The 25619-nt window shown below is 46.0% G+C and overlaps 1 protein-coding gene across 7 annotated transcripts in view; it reads left to right on the plus strand.

The window, feature by feature from the left end:
• STEAP3 (STEAP3 metalloreductase) overlaps positions 1–25619 on the plus strand; it is a 44798-nt gene extending 19179 nt beyond the window's left edge. For 3 of the 7 annotated variants that reach the window (XM_050916682.1, XM_050916681.1, XM_050916684.1), the window contains 5 exons: positions 2078–2562; positions 3353–3880; positions 6717–6881; positions 13963–14183; positions 22339–25049. In XM_050916682.1, the coding sequence (XP_050772639.1) occupies positions 2080–2562; positions 3353–3880; positions 6717–6881; positions 13963–14183; positions 22339–22510 (1569 nt within the window). In that variant the 5' untranslated portion in view covers positions 2078–2079 and the 3' untranslated portion in view covers positions 22511–25049. Of the gene's footprint in view, positions 1–2076; positions 2563–3352; positions 3881–6716; positions 6882–13962; positions 14184–22338; positions 25050–25101 lie in introns of those variants that run through there. The other 4 variants (XM_050916683.1, XM_050916685.1, XM_050916687.1 and 1 more) reach the window with 4 other exon arrangements.

Genomic DNA, 25619 nt, shown 5'->3' on the forward strand with positions numbered 1-25619 from the left:
TGGGTGCAGGCTCGACTGGGGGTGGGGGTGTAGGAAGGGGGAGGTGGTGTGCGCTGGGGCAGAGGATCTGGCTGCAGGGAAATAAGGGTTGGGGCTGAGGATGTGGGGTTCGTGCTGCAGGGGGGCTCAGGGCTGGGGCAGAGGATTAGGGTGCAGGGGGATGAGGGCTCTGGCTGGGGATGAGGATTAGGGTGCAGGGGGATGAGGGCTCTGTCTGGGGATGAGGATTAGGGTGTAGGGGGATGAGGGCTCTGGCTGGGGATGAGGATCAGGGTGCAGAGGGATGAGGGCTCTGGCTAGGGATGAGGATTCGAGTGCAGGGGGATGAGGGCTCTGGCTGGGATGAGGATCAGGGTGCAGGGGGATGAGGGCTCTGGCTGGGGATGAGGATTAGGGTGCAGGGGGATGAGGGCTCTGGCTGGGGATGAGGATCAGGGTGCAGGGGAATGAGGGCTCTGGCTGAGGCAGAGGATTAGGGTGCCGGGGGGTGAGGGCTCTTGCTGGGGATGAGGATTAGGGTGCAGAGGGATGAGGGCTCTGGCTGGGGAAGAGGATCAGGGTGCAGGGAGATGAGGGCTCTGGCTGGGGATGAGGATTAGGGTGCAGGGGGATGAAGGCTCTTGCTGGGGATGAGGATTAGGGTGCAGAGGGATGAGAGCTCTGGCTGAGGAAGAGGATCAGGGTGCAGGGAGATGAGGGCTCTGGATGGGGAAGAGGATCAGGGTGCAGGGAGATGAGGGCTCTGGCTGGGATGAGGATTAGGGTGCGGGGGGATGAGGGCTCTGGCTGGGATGAGGATTAGGGTGCAGGGGGATGAGGGCTCTGGCTGGGGAAGAGGATCAGGGTGCAGGGGGATGAGGGCTCTGGCTGGGGAAGAGGATCAGGGTGCAGAGGGATGAGGGCTCTGGCTGGGGATGAGGGGTTTGGGGCATTGGAGAGGCTCAGGGCTAGGGCAGAAGAGCAGGGTAAGGGCAGCTTGCCTTGCCATTAGCGGATGCCAGGCGCTAGGACCCTGGGGCAGCAGACAGCAGTTCTGCCGGGAGCCGTTCTCTGGCAGCACAAGCAGGCAGGGACGCGGCGGAGGGGGGACGCAGGGGAAGGGGTGGAAGGCGGAGGCCGGGACCCGCTCCAGGCAGGGACGCGGCGGGGTTTTGGCGGTGGGGGGAGACCCACCAGGGCCGGGACCCGATCCAGGCAGGGCCGGGGGAGAGATCCAGCTCCAAATATTGCTGGAGCAGGGCACCCGGCCCTGAATATTCCGGGAGCCCGGGCACCTCGAGCCCATACAACCTGCCGCCTATGCCCTCAGTCAGTGAACAGCTGGGTTTTTATCCTGTGCAGGAAGTAGCTCACTGGTTACACCTGGCCCCCCAGTCACCAGCTTGTCTACTACTCCCTTAAACACCAGGTTCTTAAAGGGGCCATGCCCTGGACCAGGTCTGGTTGGCCCCAAACCCCCTTGCTCCGGAAACGGTCCAGACCACCCTGTTATGGTGTGGCAGGCCCACACGCACCACAGGCGTCAAGGCTGCTGTGGTTTTATAGCCCGGAGAGTAGGTTTGGGGCAAGGGTAGAGGCAGGCAGAGGACAGCATTGGGGAGTGGTCATGGATCTTTGCACATGTCTAGAGGCTGTCACAATGGAGTCATATAGCTACTTTGCTCCTTTAACTCATACCTACTTGGTCTGGCGCTCTATCCTCCACTAGCAGTGGCTGGTCCGCGTATAGATGGATGGATGAGCCTGCTACAGCTTTGCCAAGTAGAGGTGGGTCTCTGAGCTCACGCAATAGCAGTTCTGCTTTTACATCCGGAGGTTCTGGGTTCAGTCCCTGCTGCCAATGAGCCCTGCCAGGGCACAGCATTATAAAACCAGTTTGCAGCTTCAGGGGACTCCGTCCTCTCTGAGTCTATGGTGGGTTCCCACACAGACCCTGTTTGCAATGGCTGTGTGTGTGGCATGTAGCATTCGCCACACTGCTGCAGGTTTGTTTCTATCGTACGTAGACTGAGACAGGGAGATACGGTTTTGAAAATGCTGTTTATAGTGAACTTGTCCTTTGTGCTTTTGCCTAAAGGAATGCCAGGAGGAGACATGGCAAAACCACTCCTAGGTCGCCGGAATATGGAGAGCAATCCAGATCTCGCCCCGGCTGCTGGCCGAACCGTAGGGATCCTGGGAAGTGGAGACTTTGCACGCTCATTGGCTACACGTCTGGTGTACTCAGGTTTCCAGGTGGTGGTCGGAAGCCGCAATCCAAAGCGCTGTGCAGGCCTCTTTCCTTCAGCAGCTGAAGTAACTGCCCAGGCGGATGCTGCAAAGAAGACAGATGTTATTTTTGTGGCAGTTTTCAGGGAACATTACTCCACGCTCTGTGACCTGACGGATGTGCTGGCTGGCAAAATACTGGTGGATGTCAGCAACAACACTGAAATTAACCATCACAAAGAATCAAATGCCGAGTACTTGGCTTCTCTTTTCCCAGCCTGCACTGTCGTCAAAGGATTTAATGTGATATCCGCATGGTCCTTACAGACAGGTCCCAGAGACGGGAATAAGCAGGTATTGTTTTCTTTTATTAAGGGCCAAATCCTACAGACCTTACTCAGGCAAAACTCACCTGGACTTCAGGATTTGGGATCTGACTGTGTGTGTTAAGTGCGTTACTGGGAAAAGTGAGATCTAATGGATGGAACACAGAATGGGGCGGGGACAACAACCAGAAATTGCTAAGATGTAATCGTAGCACTAGTGTGGAAACTGTCTGTGGCCTGGGACAAATTCATTTTATTTCTCTTCACAGTAGTAAGCTGTGTGGAGCTGTTAATTTTGTAAGGTAGTGAGCAGCTGCTAAAAACACCATGTGGCTAAGTAGCATTGCTATTTTAATGTGAGATGTAAATTTTTTTTTTTTTTCCCAATCTAGGCCAAAATGGTTCTGTCAGCCAGTTTTAGTAAGAAGGAAGATGACCAAAAGTACTCGAAGTTTCCTAACTTCCTTATCTCCTTGGTGCCTTCTCTATCAGAGGAGGATAAAAGCGCTTTCTTGGCTCACAGTGCTAGGGCAAGGTTTAATTAGCTTTGTAAAGCGCTTTGTGATCTTAGGAGAGAACAGTCCATATAAGTGCAACACATTATTTATGTATGTATTTACTTGGACTTAAACACACATCTAAATGAATTCCTCTCCTGGGCTTCCTGCACCCTTGGCATCCATTAAAAATACAATATGAAATGGCTACATTGCTGTTAGGGGTCCAGGCCCTTGTTAATCCATATTCCTTCCCAAGTGTCTGTTTCCTTCACTTCACGTCTCTGTTTGCCCGTTAATGTATCTTTTGGTTAATTGCAGGTCTTGATTTGCTGTGATAATCAAGAAGCCAAGCGTACAGTCGCTGAAATTGCTCAGGTCATGGGGTTCACCCCTGTGGACATGGGCTCCTTGTCTTCAGCCTGCGAGATCGAGAACATTCCCCTGCGCCTCCTCCCAGCTTGGAAAATCCCTGTCTTTTTGGCCCTGGGTCTCTTTCTCTGTTTCTACACCTACAACTTCATCAGACAAGTTTTACACCCTTACATCTGGGAACAGAAAAACAAGTTCTACAAGATCCCAGTGGAGGTGATCAATAGCACGCTGCCCTGCGTAGCCTATGTCATGCTCTCTCTCGTTTATCTACCCGGGGTCCTGGCCGCCTCCTTCCAGCTGCACTATGGCACAAAGTACAGACGCTTTCCAGACTGGCTAGACCAATGGCTGCAGCACAGAAAGCAGATTGGCCTTCTGAGTTTCTTTTGTGCAGCCTTGCATGCCGTGTACAGCCTCTGCTTGCCCATGCGCCGATCCCATCGGTATCAGTTAATTAACGCAGCCGTCAAGCAGGTAATACCTTCATCGCCCAATCAGTGCATGGCATAATCTTATACATCTGCCCAAACCCTGTGGAGCAGATTTAGGATTTGAGCCATATGTTTAGCTTTCAGTGTTTCCCACAGAGTGAACCCAGTCTCATGTGAGTTATTAGCTGTGCATACGCCCCATTCCCAAAGGTGACACTGGGTCACTGTGGAAGAACAGGTCAGGTTGGCTGAGGCTCTGCTGCCCAGCTGATAGCTGTACTTGGAACTCTGATCAGCCATGATAAGTGCCATTCCCAGTCTCTTGTGTCAAGTTAGAGAGTCGAGTTTCCCATTGCTCCTTAGAGGAGTAAAGTCAGCCGAATCCGCCTCCTGTCTTCAGGGATTGCTGAGCCCTGTGTAAGGTTGGGGAAGTACTGGAGGCAGAGTGGGGCAGAAATCCTAACCCAGTGGACGAGAGCGGGGGATTCCCCCAGGTTTGGAATTTTGCTCTCTCCCACTGCATGTTACTTGCAGGATTGCAGGCTTTTAATTCTGGACACACTATTTGTGCCATTCTATGTAATTTTGAGTTCCCAAAACCTTTGTGGGGTTTTCCACTGTTTCTTTCTTAATATGTTTTCAAGTAAAGTGTAGGGGAGTGGGGGTTGGGGAGGAGGGAAATCCTGCTAGTGTTACTCTGATTCTCTTGGAGAAGTTATTGCACTAATTCCAGTGGGCAAACTCATGCTAGAGTAAACTAACTCTACTCACTGGAAATTGCTTTATTTGGGAGGTGCCTCTGGCTGTGCCATGATCTTTGCTTTTTGGGAGGTGAGGTGCTCTCACTCTCACCTGTGCTTTTCATCTGTGCCAGTCACAAATAAATGCCAGACAGGATTTATGTGTTCACTTCCCTTACACCTCCTATTTTCGAGCAATGTCCTTGCTAAGTGAATTAAGACCATTTAACGAGATAAATGGATTGTTCTAAATGTTGACCTCTGCCATACAGTATAAATCTCATCTTGGCTTCAATTAGCTTGAACAGTTTTCCTCGTAAGTGCACTTAAAATGAATACCATTAGGAGGCCACTTTGTATTCAAGTATTCAAAGATCTGTACTTTTGCTCTTGGCTTTAAACTGACTTTTCATGTTAATTGCAGTTCTAAATGCAACTTCAGGGCTTGATCCTGAAGGTGCTGAGTACCTGAAAGTCTTCTGGAGGGTAATGGGAGCTGTGGAGACTTGACACCTCTTAACATCAGGCCGTAAATTGGGTTTAGTGGATCATGAAGGCTAACTTATCCCATTACTCCCAAATAAAGTTCCTCCAGAAGAGGCATGTTGGTAGGAGAGAGTGGGGGAGCTTCCCCTCCTTCTTCTGCACCTGTTATGAGGCTAAATGACCACAAGGTTAGATATCTACTCCTACTGCTTCAAAAACACAAAGCTAAAGGAGATTCTCCGCTCGCAGTAGAGAGGTCTATGACACATGCTGTTAAGCAGTTCTGATTCCATCCACGAGAAGGCAGTGGTGCAGTTACGCTAGCCAGCTCATTGTAATTGTGACGGGTTGGATCACAGAAACCTCCCTGGGAACTGCCAACTGATGTGCCAAGGCTACTCCTGCCCCTGCTTTCCCTGCCAGCTTAAGACTCCAGCACCCTTTCTTGTTGAGCCAGACACACCAGACTGCTCCAGCACAGATTCAGGGTCTGAACCACATGCCCCAAAGCTGCAGACTTAGCTGAAAGCAGTTTACAGAAGTGTTCCTGTCTTTAATACTCAGATGCCCAACTCCCAGTGGGGTCCAAACCCCAAATAAATCCGTTTCACCCTGTATAAAGCTTATACAGGATAAACTCATAAATTGTTCTCCCTCTATAACACTGATAGAGAGATATGCACAGCTGTTTGCTCCCCTCCCCCCGCGTATTAATACATACTCTGGGTTAATTAATAAGTAAAAAGTGATTTTATTAAATACAGAAAGTAGGATTTGAGTCGTTCCAAGTAATAGCAGACAGAACAAAGTGAATTACGAAGTAAAATAAAATAGAACGCACAAGTCTAAGAAACTGAATGCAAATAAAACCTCACCAGTTCCAGTAAGCTTCCTTTTACAGACTAATCTCATGCTAATCTGGGTCCAACAATCACTCACACCCCCAGTAGTTACTGTCCTTTGGTCCAGTTTCTTTCAGATATCCTTGGGGGTTGAGAGGCTCTCTCTTTAGCCAGCTGAAGACAAAATGGAGCGGTCTCCCAGGGGTTTAAATATACTTTCTCTTGTGGGTGGAGATCCCCTCCTCACTCCTATGCAAAGTCCAGCTCCAGGATGGAGTTTTGGAGTCACATGGGCAAACCACATGTCCATGCATGACTTAGTTTTTACTAGCCAAGCCACATTCCTGGGAAGGCTCAGATGTTGATTTGCATCTTTAAATTCATTGTTGGCTTAAGTGGTTTTTGACTGGGCACTTAATTTGCACTTTGCTCAAGAAGCTGACCAAATGCTCTACTAGGCTTGTTAAAATCAAGCCAGTACCCAGCCAATATTCATAACTTCGAATACAAAAATGATACACGCATACAAATAGGATGAATAGATTCAGTAGATCATAACCTTTACATAGACATGTTACATGGCATATGTAGTCTAAAACATATTCTAGTTATGTCACATATACAATCATAAGCATATTCCATAAAGCCTTCTTTATAGGGGACATCCTCACAGTAAGTATTAGTCTAATTAAATAAGAATCAAACATTTATCCAAGACAACTGCTTTCAATGAATCAGTCAGTCAACTAATGATCTCTGGCACTAACCACTTCCTGTAGAAAAAGCTGCTTAATCTTCATTGTTGTACTAGGTCATGGAGAAGAAGACTGATGCCTGGATAGAGGAGGAGGTCTGGAGAATGGAGATTTACGTCTCTTTTGGAATAATGGCCCTAGGCCTGCTGTCATTACTTGCCATAACTTCACTTCCCTCCATCGCAAACTCTCTCAACTGGAGGGAATTCAGTTTCATTCAGGTAAAGTCAATATTTGCCTATTCCAGAGGTTAAAGGCAGGATTAGAGCCAAATCCTCCAACAGAGCCCGCAGCCTGTTTCCTTGTCTGCAGGAACTGAGCATGGGGGGCTGGGAAATGGAATCTTCACTGCAGCCAGCAGTACCAGCGGGCAGCTGCTACAGCAGGCTGTGGAGAGAAGAACTGGGGCACAGTCTGCTGCTCCACCCACCACATGATGTTTTGGGCCAGTGGATTCCTGGCCAGTCCCACCGCACTCCTGCCCAGTGAGTGCTTTCTGTGGCCGATAGGGGATGACGTGGAGTCTTGCCTGCATGGACATCCTACCGCCCAGCCTGGAGAAACATTTCCAGTCTGCTCTGTTTGGGGCTTTGCTCTCTCGCTGGAGGATCTAGCCTTTATTTTGAAAGGTGTTGGGTTTCTTCTTGCCCCTGTGCAATCCTGTGCCGTCTGTTAGTGAGCTGCATGCTGATTAACGGCAGGCTTTGTGCGCATGAGCGACTCTGCTACTCATTTAATGTCTTGTCTGAAACTTTCTCCCTTTGGTTTTTCCTTTGCCACTTTAGAGGGATTAACTCTGATTTCCTGGCAACATTCCAGCAAAGGCTTTGCGTGCCTAAAATTCCTCCTGTCTGTTCAGTTGAATTCCCCTTCCCTTCCCAGCCTGCACCCTTGCATGATGCTGCCCTGCACTGTTAAAAAACTCATAGCAGTTAGAAATGCAAAATGCCTTTTAGCTCATTTTAGTCCCTCTCCCTGCCAGGGTAAAAACGTTCCCTCTGGTTGGCTTCTTCCCCCACAGAGATGGCTGCGTTTCAGTCACGCATAATCTGATGATCGTGCAGTGTAGAGCTTGCAAAGAGCATTGAGACACATCAGGATGAAAGGCACTATAGAAAGAAATGCAAGCGATTATGATTGCTGCAAGCAGAGATCTGTGATTGTTAGGGCTTCTAAAAGACAGCTTGTTAAAGGCATTCAGCAGAAGTAGTGTGCTGGGGGCCTAGGCTGGCAAGCCTGCAATGTTAACTGAAGTCTTAACTAAGGAACTTCTGCCTAATATTATCCATCCTAATAACTATAGTGACAAATACATATAGGGCTTTATGAAAGTAAAGGGGCTTAGATATAAGTCAGGATTCCCTAATGTTAAGTGCTCCTGCAAAAGGCCTAATAAACCACAAACTTGAGTCCTGCCGGCACGGAGGAGTTAACTGCAATGTCAACATTTTAAAAATAGAGGAAGGAGTTGAGATTTGAGTCCTGCGCTTGGAGAATTGTTGGTGGTACATCAAAACAAACAAAAGGAAATATTTTTTCACACAACGCAGAGTCAACCTGTGGAACTCCTTTCCAGAGGATGTTGTGAAGGCCAAGACTAAAACAGGGTTAAAAAAAGAACGAGATAAATTCATGGAGGATAGGTCCATCAATGGCTATTAGCCAAGATGGAGAGGGATGTGTCCCTAGCCTCTTTGCCAGAAGCTGGGAATGGGTGATGGGATGGATCACTTGCTGATTACCTGTTCTGTTCATTCCCTCTGGGGCACCTGGCATTGGCCACTGTCAGAAGACAGGATACTGGGCTAGATGGACCTTTGGTCTGACTCAGTATGGCTGTTCTTATGTTCTTATGTAATCTGTGTAATGGCACCTTGAGCCCATGGAGATGAACAACTGGAAGCACATAAAGGAATAACGTAGCATTTCCATTACTAATGCTTGGCCCTCACATAGCGCTTTAACGAACACTGACTAATTGAGCCTCACAGCCGCACTGTCGTGAGGCAGGCAAGCATTATCCTGATTGTACAAGTGGGTTAAGGCAGGCAGCAAGGCTGTGACTGACCCAGAGCTACCCCACGAGTCAGTGATACAGCCAGGCTTTGAGGGGGAATTCCTCTTGCAGGGCTGTGTTCATTAGACCACACTGCCGCTCATCAGAACGGGAGCAGAACAGGTCAGTTCACTCCTTTGGTCTGCATTTCAGGGTTTGGGTTGTCATGTAGGTGGGTCATCAACGTACAGGAGTCTCTCCATTGCAAACCCCTAGTAGCTATGGGATTGTTTTTTAAATGGCCAGAAGGGTCTGGCTTTGATGGCCTCAGAAAAAAGTGCTCATCTATCCCAGTGATGGGCTTAGTGGAAGAACTTAAATAAAACAGAATAAGCATAAAATAATAGTCATAACGTCTACACTGCTATTTTTAGCCCTGCAGCCTGAGCCCCTGTCAACTGACCCAAGCTCTGAGACTTGGTCCTCATGTTTGTTATCGCAGTGTAGACATACCATGCACACACGGTCCTGGAAGCCAGCACAGCTGTCTCTTACTAGTGCATTTAATAAGAGCATAGTACAGGCCCTTTGGCAACCATCCTCAATTCATTCTAACAATGTGTTAGCATTGGTATCAAACAAATAAATGACTCCCTATCCCAAAATAGCTCCTGGCTCCCCTGCATTATGATTGGCTGGCTTAGTGTATGGAAATCTCAGCTCACTCACTCAGGAGGGGGCAGACAGGGACAAGGAGAAGGGAGGCTTAGATGGGGGTGAGGTCCCAGGGGGCACTTAGGGGCAGGGTCCCAGAGGGGGCAATCAGGAGAAACGTGCAGGGGGGGTTGGATGAGTTGGGGGTTTTGTGAGGGGCAGTCAGGGGGCGGGAAGTGGGAGGGAGTGGATAGGGGGCAGGGCTACCCTCCCCCCATGGAGTGTCCTGTTTTTTGGAAGTTCAAATATGGGAACCCTACGCTTACACCTATTTCTGTAAGTGCAGGATAACAATACGACTTTGTAACACAAGCTGCCCAGCTGACTGGAATGCAGAAAAGGCAATGAAGGTATTGAGACTTCCTGCCTGTGGACGTATCTTGTTGGAGAAGCAAGTTTAAACTTTTTTGGAATGCTAATTTCTAGATTTTCAATGAGGAATTTTTGGATTATTAGTGTTTAAGCAAATTGGCAATGCATTTCCTGATAGCTGGAGAAACTAACACAACAGTAATAGATGCATTTGTTATCCTTGCACACTAGCAGTGAAAGTGCACGTGCAGATGTTTATTTTTTCCTGCTAAATGAATGCATGGTGGAATATAAAATATTCTTGTTCACTGTCTCTGGATGCAGTCACTATACAGTGCAGACACTTCATCCGAAGTGTTTAGGAGTTATAATGAACTTGAGATTTACATAGTTCTTCATATTCAAAATGATGTACAAAATGTTTGAAAAGACTGAAAGATTTGAAAAGGTGCAAATTGAGCATCTATCAGTATCAAAGCTCTGCTCCCATCTTGGCCTCATCAGTGATGTGTTTAAAATGAAATTCCAAGTTCAGTGCTCTTTATTTGCCTGCTTTGAGGCAAATAAAATTGGCCAAGGGTCTTTTGAGAGTTCTATCCATCAGCAATTTTTAAAAATACAAATCCAGGCATTATTTGTATCCAATTCTCATCTGGATCATTTCAGGCCTCATTCAGTAGTGTGAGCACCGTATATTTGTAGTGTTTGATCTCTCTACTCTGTTAAAATATGCTTTTGGTGCTTAACTGGCCAAAAACTCGCTTGCATGTGCAACCTTAAAGTAGCAACACTACGCTTGTGCTGCTGCACAAACCCAGAGGATTTATATTTTAAATGTTCAATTTTACAGTAGTCCTTGCATATCTCAATATTTAAGATTAATGGGAACTATACATGATATAGACATTGCATTTTATTTTAACAATGGTACATGTGTGTAACCTGACTTAAGTGGAGACATTTTCCATCTTCCCGTATGTTTTGTTTTCCCCAGGGTGTTTCAGTTTAAAAACTGTGACTCAAATGGCACCCAGAGCTTCCATTTTTGTCATCATGGAATGACTTCCAGATTGAACAAGGGGTGTGTATGGAGGTGGGCGGGGGGTCTTTGCCTATTAACTTCTAGCCCTGCAGAGCCCTCCTGGAATCTGAAGGTCAGTCTGACCTGGCTTCTTTCTGGCTCATGCATCACCAGAAATCAAGACTCTGCTATCAGAAGTTCTTTAACCATTTCGTTGATGATGAGAGAGCCAGAATGGAATCCAGCTCACTCCCCCATTGCTCTATTGACTCTACAGTGCTAATGGGAGTAAAAGTAGTAGATTTATCAGGAAGCAAAAGATCAATCTGAACACTGCAGCGTACGGACAAGTCTAAACAAGCCACATGGGACAGATGTTAGCCATGGTCATTGATGCCTCATTACTGGAAAGCTCCAGGTACTATGGATATGAGGATGGTATAAGAACCTATCTACAATAGAAGACACGTGGGAAGCAGATTGATTGAGTAAGGAGGTACTATTTTTACATAGCACTTTTTAGAGTACTTCAACATACGTTGTTTTAATGGTCTCCTACATGGGCAGTAAACCCATATGGTAACAGCATAAAAAGCTGTATTGCTAATCAAATAGTGTCTAGCTAGAAACTGAACTGAGAAAGAGAGCAAGAATTACATGACTTCAAGATCCTATATTTTATCAAGGCTAGAAACACTGGCAAACTAGTACAAGTGTTTCCAGGATGCTTGACAGTGTCTTCATCCTATTAGGCCAGTAACCTGTGAGTCTTTCAACCTTATGCATTCATTTAGCAGCCTCTAGGGATTAGGGTGACCAGATGTCCCAATTTTGTAGGACAGTGCTGATATTTGGGGCTTTTTCTTTTATAGTTGCCAGTTACCCCCTACCCCCGTCCCGATTTTTCACACTTGCTATCTGGTCACCCTACTAGGGATACGTCTGCACAGCAAAGCAAACGAACATGGCAGCAAGTCTCAGAGCTGGAGTCAAATGACTCATCCTCACAGGTCTTGCACTGTGGGGCTAAAAACAGCTGTGTAGACATTAGGGCTCAGGCTGGAGCCTGTGCTCCGAGACACTCTCTGCTTGCCAGATTTCAGAGCCCAGGCTCCAGCCCGAGCCTAAATGTCTACACTGCTCTATTTAGTCCTGCAGCAAGAGCCCTGCAAGCCCCGGTCAGTTGACTTAGGCTCTAAGACTCACTGCCACAGGTCTTCTGTTGCTGTGTGATGTACCCTAGAATGACTTGGTGTCTCAGCTTATGTGCATGTTTTAGCCACTTGGCAGTGCTGATCCCACATACTGACACTTTAGCCAGTGGAGGGCAGTAGCACACAACACACACACATATTGCAGGAGGACAGAGGGCCCAATACAACTCCCATGACCATCAAAGATGCCCATTGATTGCTGTGGAAGTTGGATCAGGCTCAAACATCATATTATTATATAGACGCTCATTTGTATAACTAATGAATTAGCCCACTGTTGCATTCTAAGGAACTTCTATGCTTCTGGACTGAGTTACAGCCTTATCTAGGAATTCCTTGCCTATTAGTGTTTTGGTTTGGGTGATTTAAAGGTAGGCTTTTTTTCATTTAATACTAACTGATCCACTGTGATACTTTGTCTCCTTTTGTTCTAACTTTTGCTTCTGCTTCACTTCTACCAGCAGTTGTTTAAAAAGAAACTGAAGGGGGGGAAAAATTAACTTCAGCCTCAAGTGCCATAAGTTATGTGAAAACCCTTTTGGATTAACTCTCCAAAAGAACACCTTGCCTAATGCGGAATGTTATTGCTTCACTTGGTACATATTTTTCCTCCCCATTTTAAATCTTTTCTCTGAAAGATTAGTCATAAGCTGGTACTTCCTGCCACTTTTCACCCAGGGAATTTTGGCTGCCGGTGAGAGCTAACAGCAAATAAATGATGTATGAGCCATGATGACTCGATTGCTGCTGTTAGGAGCACTGTCTCTTACAACTGCAATCAGGGCACATTCCGGCTAGTTATCATTCTTAATTTTCCAAATAAGATGAACCTCTCCTCATCTAGTTGGGAGGGGGGGTTGTTATCGCTTAGGCTTAGGAATTTGATGAGACTTTGTGTAGGAAGGAAGGCTGGGTTTGGTGTGAAGGATGCTCTAGGGGTACAGTGCTGCAATGGCATTCAGCAAACCCATGTTTGAGTCCTAACTCTGCCACAGACTTCCTGTAGAACCATGGATACGTTCCCCATCTGTAATGTGGGGATAATATTTACCTAAATCATAATGGTGTTGTAAGGATGAAATCCAGTAATGCCTCTAAGGTGCTCAGAATGATGTGGGTCATTTAACTAGCTAGCTATATACCACTTATAGGGAAGTAGACTCCACCTCCCAATCCTTTTAAATGCCCAGTTAATTACACTGAGGAACAGGTACAGTTGGTCTGTTTGTCATTATTAACCAGGTTACTTTTGAGAAATCTGGTATAACTGTCGACTAACATTCACAAACCAGGAGGAAACATTTTAGAAGCAGCAGTTTCCCAGCTGATTTTTGTTTCCCAAATAGGATGATTTGATCTTTACTCCACCCCATCATTCCTGCTGCCCTCCTCCCGCGCACTCCCCAATCACCCAGCTTGGCTTCTGGAAGACAGTGTTTCTTGGCTATGATTAACAAGAAGCATTGATCAAGATTTTGGGGGGCTAAAGTTAAGCGCCTAAGTCAATATTTAGGCTCCTCAATAAGTGGCTCTGCAGCAGATGCTGGCTGTGCAGGCCTCTTAAAAACGAGCCATTTAATGTGTGCTTCCACCATAGCATACACTTGGGATTTGTCCCAGTTGCAGCTATCAGTGGGACCTGCACAAACCCAGAGGGAGACAGGGAAACCACTGCAGGCCATCATTTACACCAGCTTGTTTCTGTTTCAATTATTCACTCACTCTCTGTACACCAGTTTCCCCACCACTAACTGGAGGATAGCACGTATTCAGAGGTGGTGAGAGTTTGTTAATGGTTATACTGCGCATCGAAGATGCATGCCTTGTCTAGAGCTCGGTCCTGCTCACAGCGATGCCAATGGCCAATCCCCCATTGACTTCAGTGGGAAGGTATTTTGAATCTTTAGCTATTATGCCCTGCAGACAGGGAATGTCTTACTTTAGTAAAGCGCCATGTAAGTGTTCAGGGCTTTATTTACGCTAAGTATTACTACTGTGAGAAGTGTGGCACCTCAGTAAATAGCATTTTTCTCTTTTCCTTGTAGTCTACCCTTGGATTTATTGCCCTGGTAGTCAGCACCCTACACACCCTCACCTTTGGATGGACAAGGGCCTTTGATGAAAACCAATACAAATTCTATCTGCCGCCAAGTTACACACTCACACTACTAGTGCCATGTACTGTGATCTTAGCGAAAATATTCTTTCATTTGCCCTGTATCCACCAAAGACTGCGGCGCATTCGGAACGGCTGGGAAAAGGGAAGGTACATGAAATTCACACTGCCCAGTGCAACTGGTGAATATTCAAGTGGAGAAAGTTCCAGTAATGTGTAGCAAAGCCTTCTCTCATGATGGAGAATTTCAAAGCACTATGAAGATTTCTTGAGGTTTTTCATAATTGTGTATGTTTGGTATAATTGCCTTGTGGGTTGATACTCATAGTTGGTGACTTTAGAAAATCAGTTACTGTTAAATTAGTTTATGCAGTAATATTTAAAATATATTGCTGATTTGCTAGCATGATTGTTGCCTTAAAAATCATCATGACATTTGAGAGAGCAGCTGTAAATATATGTAGAAAACAAATGGAATTCTATAGGTCATATTGGTCAATTGAGATAGTAGCTGGTGGTACTCTGTACTGCTTCTCTGCTGGGGCCCCAGCTGCTCTCTTTTTTAAATAGCAGGGGGGACAATTTGTATCCCATATGATTATGAAGAAATCCTTCAGCATGTGACCTGATGGACCATCTGACTCTGCTGCTAAACCAAAACAATAGTTCTAAGCAGCGTGAGCAGTCCCTGGGGTTGTTCCACATGGGAAGCTGGATGAGGACAGTATAAATCTCAACATAAACTACTTAACTCCTGCCGCTATAGCAGAAACATCCAGTGACTTGGAGAACGGTGGGATTTGCTTCCAAACCTGACCCCTGGACACAACAAATTGGATGGCACATCTCAGTAGTCACTACTTTCTCAAATGTGAACAGTGCATTTTTTGATCTTGTAGATGTGGGCGATGCATGTGCATATGTGTACAGTTGGAAGAGTTGATTTATTTCCAAAAGTTATAATAGATTTTGAAGACAGCGCCGTGCCTGAAGTGCATTTACACCTTAGTGTAATCCGCAGTGGTCATTGCGATCACACGTTCTCAGCGATGTGAAACCAAAGTTCAGTGCATCCCCTAATGGAAGGTGTGTAAAGATAAGCTCCAAAAGGACTCGCAGCTTCACGATATTGACTCTGGGCACTGGGGGAATGACAGCTGCCAGCTGAATTAGCAGTGAATAATGGGGCAACGCTGTTTGAAACTACGCTTATTAAACTCAAATCAACGTGTCCAACTACATCTACAACAACAACTATCAGGTGTATTTGTTTCACCACCAGCAATGACACGTCTGCCCTCTCTGTGACAGATCCAGAACCTCCAAAAAATGGGACTTTACAGCTGTGAACATTCTCACAAAGGCTAAAACTCATCTGTCTCTGACCAAGTCTCAGTCATGGAATGGACACCAACACAGCTACACATTATGGGCCTGATTCTCCAGTACCTTGCACCTTCAAGAGTCATTTACTCAGTTACAAAGTGAGTATCATACACTAGCATCATACGCTGTTACATGCCTCCATGTGTATCATCTCTGGCACCCTGCGTCCGACTCCACTCCCACGGTTTCCAGTTCTGAGCAATATTGCTCCTCCTCCTATCAGACGAGAGGTTGCCACTGGCAGGTTACTGGAGAAAGTACATGCCAACTTAAGCCTGCCGCTGCACAATGACCTTTTTAAACCACCAGCTGCATGTTTGCCATCACATCATCCATTATGGTCTCATCTGCCACATCAGGATGTTAGGGCGGAAACATTCTGGCGAGAGAAATGGATATCTGTTATAATCCCCAACCAGTCCCTCGTCGCCAACCCCTCAATTTGCTTGCTTGGTTTTGACCTGCCCCGTCACCAATGGTCCCTGTTGAACAGGTTCCGGACCAGGCAAGGTCTCTGTGCAGCCAACCAGTATCACTGGGGCCTTTGTGACAGCCCTTTGTGCAGCTGCAGCACAACACAGACAATGTCGTACGTTGTCAAGTCAACGGTGTCCTAGAAGAACTGCATCACGCCACTGAAAATGCCATTGCTTAGCTAGATGCCTATGCACACGCAAAATAAAAATACTAGCATCATTTGGCAGAACTTCTCACTTACTTAGCACAGGAGTGAATGATGCCCACACTCTGTGCAAGGCAGTGGAGAATCAGAATGAGATATTCATTTTTCTTTAACACAACAATTGTTCAGACTGTCCACAGTCTAAATTAATACACCATTCTTGATTGAAAACAAACCAATGTCATAGAGGCTTTACAACACATACAAATCCACGGTCTTTGACCCATAGAGATTACAACTTGTCTGTCTACAACGATTGCCATGCTTTACAACAGATCCTTTAAAAAGGAGAATCAAGAGGAAACAGAAGAATGACAACAAAGTAAGATATTAGGATCTGGTTGTAATAACCTTGTTTCCTACAATGGAGTAAAGTACACAAGTTGCTGTTGGACAGTGCCTTGAAGACAGGTGTCAATACCTGAATCACCAGAGAATTTTTAAAAGTTGCTGCTGATCAGAACTTGCTGTTCAGCCTTAAACTGTTGGAGAGAGTAAGACTTACAAGCTGCTACTAATAGTCCCCCGATGATGTTCAGGTATTTCTGCTGTTGTGTAAGAGTCACCCTGGAATCTCAAAACACCATATCTTCCTAATGAATACAAGGAAATCAAGACGAGTCAGTGTGCTGGATTTCACAATCACATAATAAATCCTTCAAGAAGAAGGGAGTTATTGTGTGTCCCTGTTGTGCCTTACAGGGCAGGGAGAATTATCGAGAACCCCTCCATGCCCAGATCATTATCTGCTAACGTTACTCACAAAGCAGATAGATTTGACAGTAATATGTGCAACTGAATGGCAAATTACAGCTTCTGCGAGAGGTCTGAGCCAAAATCACCTCTGGTGTAATTCCATCCACTTCAATTTAACTCCTGGAAGTGAATTTGAATTCAGTCCACTTACTCATTCCAGCCTCCTGCTGTATTTCATCATCAGGCAAAACCAACATAAAATCACTAGTTTTCACATTTTCTGGCTAAGGTAAAGAATCCTGATTCTGATGCTTCTCACATCTGTGCTTCCTCTCACTCCTCTGCAGCAGGCAACCTGGTAGACTGTTACACTGTTAGCAAAAAAAGAGGAGGGGGAGAGAAAGTTGCATGAGCCTTAGGCTTTGTCTTCAGTGTGTGTTTTAAAAAAAACCAAAAAAACCTTTTTTTTATATCAAGATAACTTTTGCACTGAGAGACAGGGTTTGACATCAACAGGACCACTCATGGAACAAGAAGTGGTAGGGCTGAACCTGTAGATCAAGGGTAGTCAATAGGTGGGCCATGGGCCAAATCTGGACCACCTGTCACTTTTGATTAAATCCCAAAATATTTGTATTGACATATTATTGTTATTGTTGAGTTTCTTATTATTTTCTTTGGAGTCTGGATGTTGCCTATACCTTGATCAAGAAATTTGGACCTTGACAAAAAATAAAATTGACTACCCTGGGACCAATTTTTCTACCTACAGAACCTAAGTCCTAACTCATGCAACTTTCAGAATGGCTCTACTCTTTGGGGTCTGTATTCTAAATCCTTGATACTAAAATTTTGAATAATTTATTCTGACTTTGTAGAAATAATATTTTTTAAAATGTGTAAAGAAAACTTTGGAAATGCTCTTTGCCTTTTTAACTTCTTTCCCCATTGCATTATTTGATGTAGCTAGGGGATGGAGGAATGTTAGCTTAAACATTTCCTTGTTACTGTTATTATTTTGTACTTGGTGTTTGTATATTTTGTTGCAAGATTTATAGCTGAAATGGCAAGCTGTTTGTATTTTTATTTTCTGTTTTGCTTACTTTGGGGTATAAGAAGCTATTGCAAAGCTGTGAGAACAGGACCAGTTTTAATCCTCTTTCATCATTGCCCTCTTAGTCTTACAATTATAGCTCTATAAAGATAGAATGACTGTGCCTGTATAATGGCATCGTTACTCACTCATTCTTGTGTGCTGTCTCTTTTTCTATAGACAATTCCATGTTAATCTAAAGTATCTTTCTATTAAATAAAGCTATCGATAAAGTGACGTGATTGTCCAGGATTTAAATGTGAGAAACAAAACACACTAACGTAAGCAGCTGGTATTTGCTATTGTGATGGGAGAAGATACTACCTAGAAGGATCAATGTTCTGATAGACGTGTCAGTTCTGTGTCATATGAGTCTAGGAGGGAATATTCCACATATTTGCATTAGATACAGCTGTAATAGATGTTTAATTACATAGGCTTCTGTGGGTGCTGACCATGGATATTGTACAAGCTGTAGCACCTCAGGAATAGCAGAGCTTAATTCAGTAAGCAAAAAGTTGCCTTAATATAGAGCTAAAAAAGGAGACAATGGATGAGTTTAATGAGAGTGGAAAGATGCAATCTTTCACACTGCCTCTTTGGCCTCAGTTCGTTTAGTCCAGGGGTTCTCAAACTGGGGGTCGGGACCCCTTGGGGTTGCGAGGTTATTACGAGAGGGTTGCGAGCTGTCAACCTCCACCCCAAACCCCTCTTTGCTCCAGTATTTATAGTGGTGTTAAATATATTTTAAAGTGTTTTTAATTTATAAGGGGAGGCGCACTCAGAGGCTTGCTATGTGAAAGGGGTCACCAGTAAAAAAGTTTGAGAGCCACTGCTTTAGTCACTACCTCAAGGAAGTGGGATAACAGATCTACCACTTCTAGATCCACAGTGTTGCATTTTAATGAGCTAATTTGTAAATTGATTTTAATGAGTTAATTTAAATTCCTGTGCTAAAGTTTAGCCTCTGCAAGTACAGCTCTCTGACACTTTCCTTATTATACAAGGCTTTTAGCAATGTGTTTGGTCTCCCGCTCTTCAGGGATTTACTTACAAAGTGATTTATCAAACTATGGTTAAATCTTAAGGGGCACGCAATTGCTTGAAAACTGCTATAAGGTGTATTTCATAAAATCTCTCCAAGTCACCAAGAAGACTAGCACAGGTCCACTAGCTGTTACATCTGAACATTTTGTCACTGTTTGTGTATTCTGTATCCCAAAATTTCATGCATCAAGTTAGTGGAATCTGTAGATCATGCCTTAGCTTTGAAACAATGGATTTGTTACACTAGGGAGGTTTGGTTCAATGTATTGTTTAGTGAGTGACAGTTTTTAAGAACTCCTATACAGACTAGTTTCCCACTGCCAAGAACGTATGTGAAACTCAGAGCCAGATAATTTAAATTAAACATGATGTACAATATAACCTTATTTGCTGTTCTTGTTCATGGAGCAAATGAATCACTTTTCATAGTTGTAGGGCTGGCAAGGATCATTATGACAATCTAACTTGACCTGTGTAGTACTGACCATGTAATTTGGTGATTCCTGCAACAACCCAATGGCTTGGAATTGACCTAGAGCATCTGTCTTAGACAGACGTCCACTCTTGATTTAAGGACAGCAAGTGATGGAGGATCTACCACGTCCAGCTGTTCCACTGGTTAGTGACCCTCACTGTTAAAAATATTTGTGTTTGCCTCTGATTTGAGTTTATTTAGCTTCAACTTCCAGTCAAAATCAGCTGTTATGCCTCTTTCTCCTGGATTAAAGAGTCATCTACTATCAAATATTTGCTCTTAAATAGATGTATCAGTCAGTACTCTAGAGGCAGCAGTAGGAAAGCAGATGCTAGAAGAGAACCAAATTTGCTTTCTGCTAAGCCAGATCTTCCCCCTGATAAAATGGAAAAAGAAAATCAGAGGCTCAGCTAATACTAATGATTTATAGGAGGGCCTTCCTCTCTGCACCACTTGTTTAACTCTATATGAAGTCACTGATTAAAGACCATGGATCCGATTCAGTTCATGCCAGCTAGATGGTCGTTGAGCCTGAGGCTTGACTGCACACCAATGTGGAAATAGCCCAATACTTGACATTTTAAAGTTAAGGCCATTGAAGCAAAGTAGCTTCCTGATCTGGCCTCTTAAGCAGCACACATGGACTATAGAGCAGGAGAAATATAGATGCCTTGGGCATGTTTTCCCAGCCCATTTGCACCCTCATCCCTATAGACCCCATAGGTGCGGATAACAACGTTGGCAGAATGAGACCCAAGTGTGATGTGAAATGAGAGCCTACAAGCAGCTCTCAGATTATAGGGAAACTTTCAGCTGTGCAGCACTACATGCCGCACTGGCAGAATGTGAGGCCTAGGGACAAATGCAGAGGTGAGTCTAAGTTGATATACTGTGCACCTTCTTCTGGTCTTTTCAGTGTAGCCACAACCAACTTAGATTTGCATCCAATTTACACTCCTTCCCAGGAGCGGCTCCAGGCGTCAGCACACCAAGCACGTGCCTGGGGCAGCAAGCCACGGGGGGTGCCCTGCCGGTCACCGTGAGGGTGGCAGGCAGGTTGCCTTTGGAAGCATGCCTGCGAAGGGTCCGCTGGTCCTGCGGCTTCAGTAGACCTCCCGCAGGCGTGCCACCGAATCCGCAGGACCGGGGACCTCCCGCAGGCAAGCTGCCGAAGGCTGCCTTCCTGCCGTGCTTGGGGCGGCAAAATACCTAGAGCCGCCCCTGTTCCTACCTCCACCCCTCTGAATTTGGCCTCTACATTATACAGGAATTGGTTTCTGTAAATCAGGACTTGCCATAAGATTCAGCCCACCAATGAATCATGAGGGGATGCCTGCTGGGCTGCACCCCATGGATTGCAGGTGGGGTGAAACAAAATCGTGGGTTCTAGGGTGCAACAGAGGGTGTAAGAAGGTATCAAAAGTTCACTTTTCCTGCTGTCCCTCTTGCTCTATCCCTAACCCAATCTCACATCTGCTCCTCAGTCTTCTTTCTTCCTTCCCAGCTCTTGGGAGAGCTGTGTTTCACATGCCAACAGGGCCAGGCCCACAACACTCTTGAAGCAAGTCTGCTGCTGGGGAAATAGAGAACACTCCCCCATCCTCCTCACCGCCCCATTGGCACCACCAGCAACCCACCCACTACATTCCCCTACTACCTCATTTGTGGATTAGGGGTGATGGATATAAATGAAATTTGACAATTTAGTATGCATCACTAATGGGAACTAAATGGCATGTGGATTATTGAACTGATATTCTGGGGGCCTAGGACAATTTTTTGCTTATGCACAAAAAAGGTTGAAAATCTCTGGTGTAATTTCCACAGTATGAGGGCAGAAGAGAGGAATAAAGCAAGGGAAACAAAACTGGAAGATTTAAGGAAAAAACATCAGACAGGCCAGCCCACACCCACACTTCAACTTTACTTTCTTTCATCTCCTCTGTAGCCAGCCTTGCACTGGTAACAGGGGCGGCTCTAGACATTTCGCCACCCCAAGCATAGCGGCATGCCGTGGGGGGTGCTCTGCCGGTTGCCGGTCCCACAGCTCCACCGGAGCCGCGGGAACAGCAGACCCTCTGCAGGCATGCTGCCGAAGGCTGCCCGCCTGCCGCCCTCCTGGTGACCAGCAGAGCACCCCCCACGGCATGCCGCTCCAAGCATGCGCTTGGCGTGCTGGGGCCTGGAGCCACCCCTGACTGGTAAGTTAATGCATGTAGATAGATGGGAGACTAAATGTAAGGAAGTCCATTACACTCCCTTATACACCACTTGTCGCCCATTATCTGGGCATAATCTATGTGAACTTCAGCCATCATAGTTGAGTGAATCAATTCACAACACTGCAGCCTGTCACCTCTGTGCACCGGAATTCACATCCCACCTGAGTTGATCAAAGCTCAGATGTGATGGCCTGGAAGCCACAATGCAAGATTCCTCTTTTTTCGCTGCACAGCGGGGACTAACAGGACAGTAGGGTGGAGGGCATTAAGATGATGTGTTTGTTCTGGTTTATGTTGTATTGCTGAAGATTTAGTGATGGATTTTGCACGTATGTTTGTGTTTGCTCTGGGTGCTTCACCTTGAAGTTAAGACCAGCTTATTTTAAAGCTAGATAAATACGCCTCAGAAAATTAAAACTGGTATTTTCTAGACAACGCACCAAATGAATGATATGGGGAGATTAACATCCAGGCTGTGCAAAGGTTTAGACACGCTGGAACTGGCTATGCAAAGGATGCTCTTAATCTAACAGAAGAAATTTACAATTTGACACCATCGTTTTGACTTCAATTTAAAATGCAACACTGTCTGCAGGGAAAGCGTCAGCGCTTGGCCCCAGAGAGCTAGCACAGGCTCTGCAAGTTAAAACTAGTTCACAGAGAACTGTTCTTCACAAATGCTAACTATTTCCTTGCTCATGCAGGCGTTGGAATATTGAAGAACAGGCTGTGCTGACACCTGCTGGCTTTCTCTTCAGACAAAGATACATCACACGAGTAGCTCTTGGGCTTTGTTATAGTTCTCCCCACTCATTGCACACAACTCTATGTTTAAACCAAGAAGTGGACAGGGTTTTGTTATGCGCGATTTTCTGAGTACCTGTTTCAGAAGGATCCTTTGACACTCTCCTCATTCAGGTCATGGCTGGGACATACCTTCTGTTTCGGGAAGGGCACACATCCCTTAATAGGTGCAAAAAAGAGTTGTGCACCACTAGAGTGAGCCTTTGCTGTCCCAGCTGTACAGCAAATGCTGCATCCATGAAAACCTGCTGCAGTGAAGACATGGGCGGGGGGTGGGGGCAAGAAGGGAAAAGAAGAAAAGCACAAGGAAGGACTGAATGGATTGAGCCAGAAAAGGGAAGGCTTGACAAGTTACCTTGTCTAAGGTAGGAAACAACCAGTCCAGTGCCACAAAGAGCTGCAAAAAGAAGTCTCACCTCTCCTGCCCCTCTTTACTAGGCTCATTCATAATTGGCAGGTCTCTGTGCAGAAGTCCAGCAAAAAGAAATAATGGGGAAAAAATCCGGTCTCAAAGAAAAGCAGAGCTCTCCTTGAAACACTGCCAGACAATATATAAAGAGGGGCAAGGTGGGCGAGGTAATATATTTTTGGACACACGCTTTGAAGCCACACCAAGCTCTTCTTCAGGTCTGGGAAATGTAGGCTATGTCTACACTACCACTTATGTCGTGTAACTTATGTCACGCAGGGATGTGAATAAAATACACCCCACTGCCACACCTTGGTGGTGGATTAATTATGCCGACGCGAGAGCTTTCTTGCATTGTCGGCACAGAGCAGCTATACTAGAGATCTTACAGTGGCGCAGCTGCATTGGACAGGATAGATACCGAGTGTCACAGCTAAATACGAGGTGAAACAGACTGTTTAGCGTTAAGTAGTTAACACATATTGTAAAAGACCATTCAAGGTGAAGTGGCCTATTAACACCTCCAGTCCTAGGGAGGAAAGGGGGGGGCAACAACTGGGGGGGCAGCTTTTAGTGGGTTATAGATTGTTGTTATAAGCCATAAAGCCAGTGTAGACAGACACACAACTTTTGCATTTGTATGTAATTTAAATGCTGGTCTACACTGCCAAGTTTGTTCACGAAAAGGCAGCAGAGGTGTATGCATTGCAAAGCCACTTTTTTGCACCGACACTCCTCAGTTGCAGCGCTGTAAAAAAACCCACGTTGACAAGAATCATAAGGCTTTTTTGCACCAAGGCTTTATCGCCGTAGTGCCAGTGTAGACACCATGCCTGATTTTAGTGCTGTATTTGGCCTCCGGAAGGTGTCCCACAATGCCCATGCTGATCACTCTGGTCAGCAGTTCCAAACCTTCTGCCCCTCCCCCTTTAAAGCCCTAGGAATTTTGAAATTCCCCTTCCTGTTTGCTCAGCATGCGGAGCTCACATCACATCCTCCCTGGTGACCACTGCGGCTCCACAGTCCTACCCGTTTTTCATTAGTTGTCCCAAGTACTCATTGGAACCCGGGTCCAGTGCTCCCTCCCACGGGGCTGGGAGAGGGGCCTTTAGACATGGGCGGGCTTGCACCCACCTCCCAGGTTTTTCCAATAAGGCTTCACGCAGCAAACCATCTCCCATTTTGACTACTGCAGAGCTACTGAATCTGATGAGTGGGGAGGGGAGGCTGTCCAGTCCCAGCAGTGCACCAGCTGTAGGAATTTCAATATCTATGGCCAGATTGCGTGCAGATTGCGTAAAAAGGGCTATGATCGGGACAAGCTGCAGTGCAGTGCAAAGATGAAGGAGCTGAGGAACGCGTACCACAAGACAAGGGAGGCAAACCATCGCTCCAGTGCTGTGCCCCAGACCTTCCATTTTTATAAGGAGTTGGACTCTACCCTAGGTGGCGACCCAGCCTCCACCCCTAAGAGCACCATGGATACTTTGTCAGGTCTGGAGCCAGTGGAAAGTGGTCCTAACCCAGAGGAGGAAGTCATTGATGAAGAGGAGGCTGAAGATGTGGAGCCCACGGCAGGGGGTGCATCCAGTCAGAAGCTGTTCTTCACTCCAGTGGTGGATCACCAGTCTCAGCAGTCGCTCTCTGGCAAGCCTGGAGACCCCTGATAAGTGGTTTTGCTTTGTGAAGTTCTGAAGCGGGTTGAGGGCAGAGAAATGTACAAGGCTGGCTGTGTTTGTGTGTTAGGCATTTCCACACGCAGCTAGGCAGAATGACGGAACAGGGAGTTGATGCACTCCAGGATTTCACAAGACTCCTCCAGAGAAAAACTTTTCTGGAGGTACTCAGCGATTCTCTGCCAGAGGTTCCTTGGCAGAGCTGCTTTGTTCCTTCCCCCATTGAGAGACACTTTCCTGCACCACTCTTCAATTATTTGGGCAAGGACCAAAGCTGCACACAGGCAAGCAACGAAGGGACCAGGGCAGAAGTTGCAAGCATGCAGCAGATGCACCTTTGCTTCCTTCCTCAGGAGTGAGATTTTTTCCATAGTCACCCCCACCTGTGGAAAACGGTAGGAGAGTTTAAAGTGTTGACCCCCATAAATACCCCGCGACCCTTTCACATTGCTTTTCTGGGTTCACTCTCCATTCTTGGGGTGTTCTCCGGCATGTGTGCTTGCTTAGGGTCACCGAGAAAGTGATAGGTATGTAGTTGACAATAGTGTTTCTGTTTACTGTTAATTATGCCTCTCTAGACATGACCTTGAGAACCCCCTCCAACAGCAGGAGAGCATCTGCGCCAGATAAGAAAATGCCTGAGATGGAGCAAGGAAGATATGTTCTGGGAGGTGCTGCTGCAGTCAGAGGCAGAAAAGACAGAACGCAAGAAGTGGAGGGAAAGCAACAAGCAGGAAAGAAAAGAAAATGATGCTGTACAATAGGGACACGACGGAGAGGCTGATAAAGATTTTGGAGCATCAAACTGGCCTGCTTCAGTCTCCTGTAATGGTCCAGACTCAGCAGATGCGTGCTCACCCTCCCCTTCAGCACATTCAGACTTCTCCTGGGGCATTCCTTCCTGCTTTCTGAGACTTTGCACTCTCCTCTAAACTCCACCCTCTGTAGACAGTGTTTCAAACAAAAGCTGGACTTATGCTCAGCTCTGAAAGTCACACACACCCCAGTACCTTCTCCCCCACTAAGAATCTGTGTGTGTCTGTGTGTATGGTGTTGGGTTGTTGTTTATTTGGCAATAAAAGAAAAGTTCTTTCAA

This window comes from Gopherus flavomarginatus, chromosome 10, assembly GCF_025201925.1.
Source record: "Gopherus flavomarginatus isolate rGopFla2 chromosome 10, rGopFla2.mat.asm, whole genome shotgun sequence".
NCBI lineage: Eukaryota > Metazoa > Chordata > Testudines > Testudinidae > Gopherus > Gopherus flavomarginatus.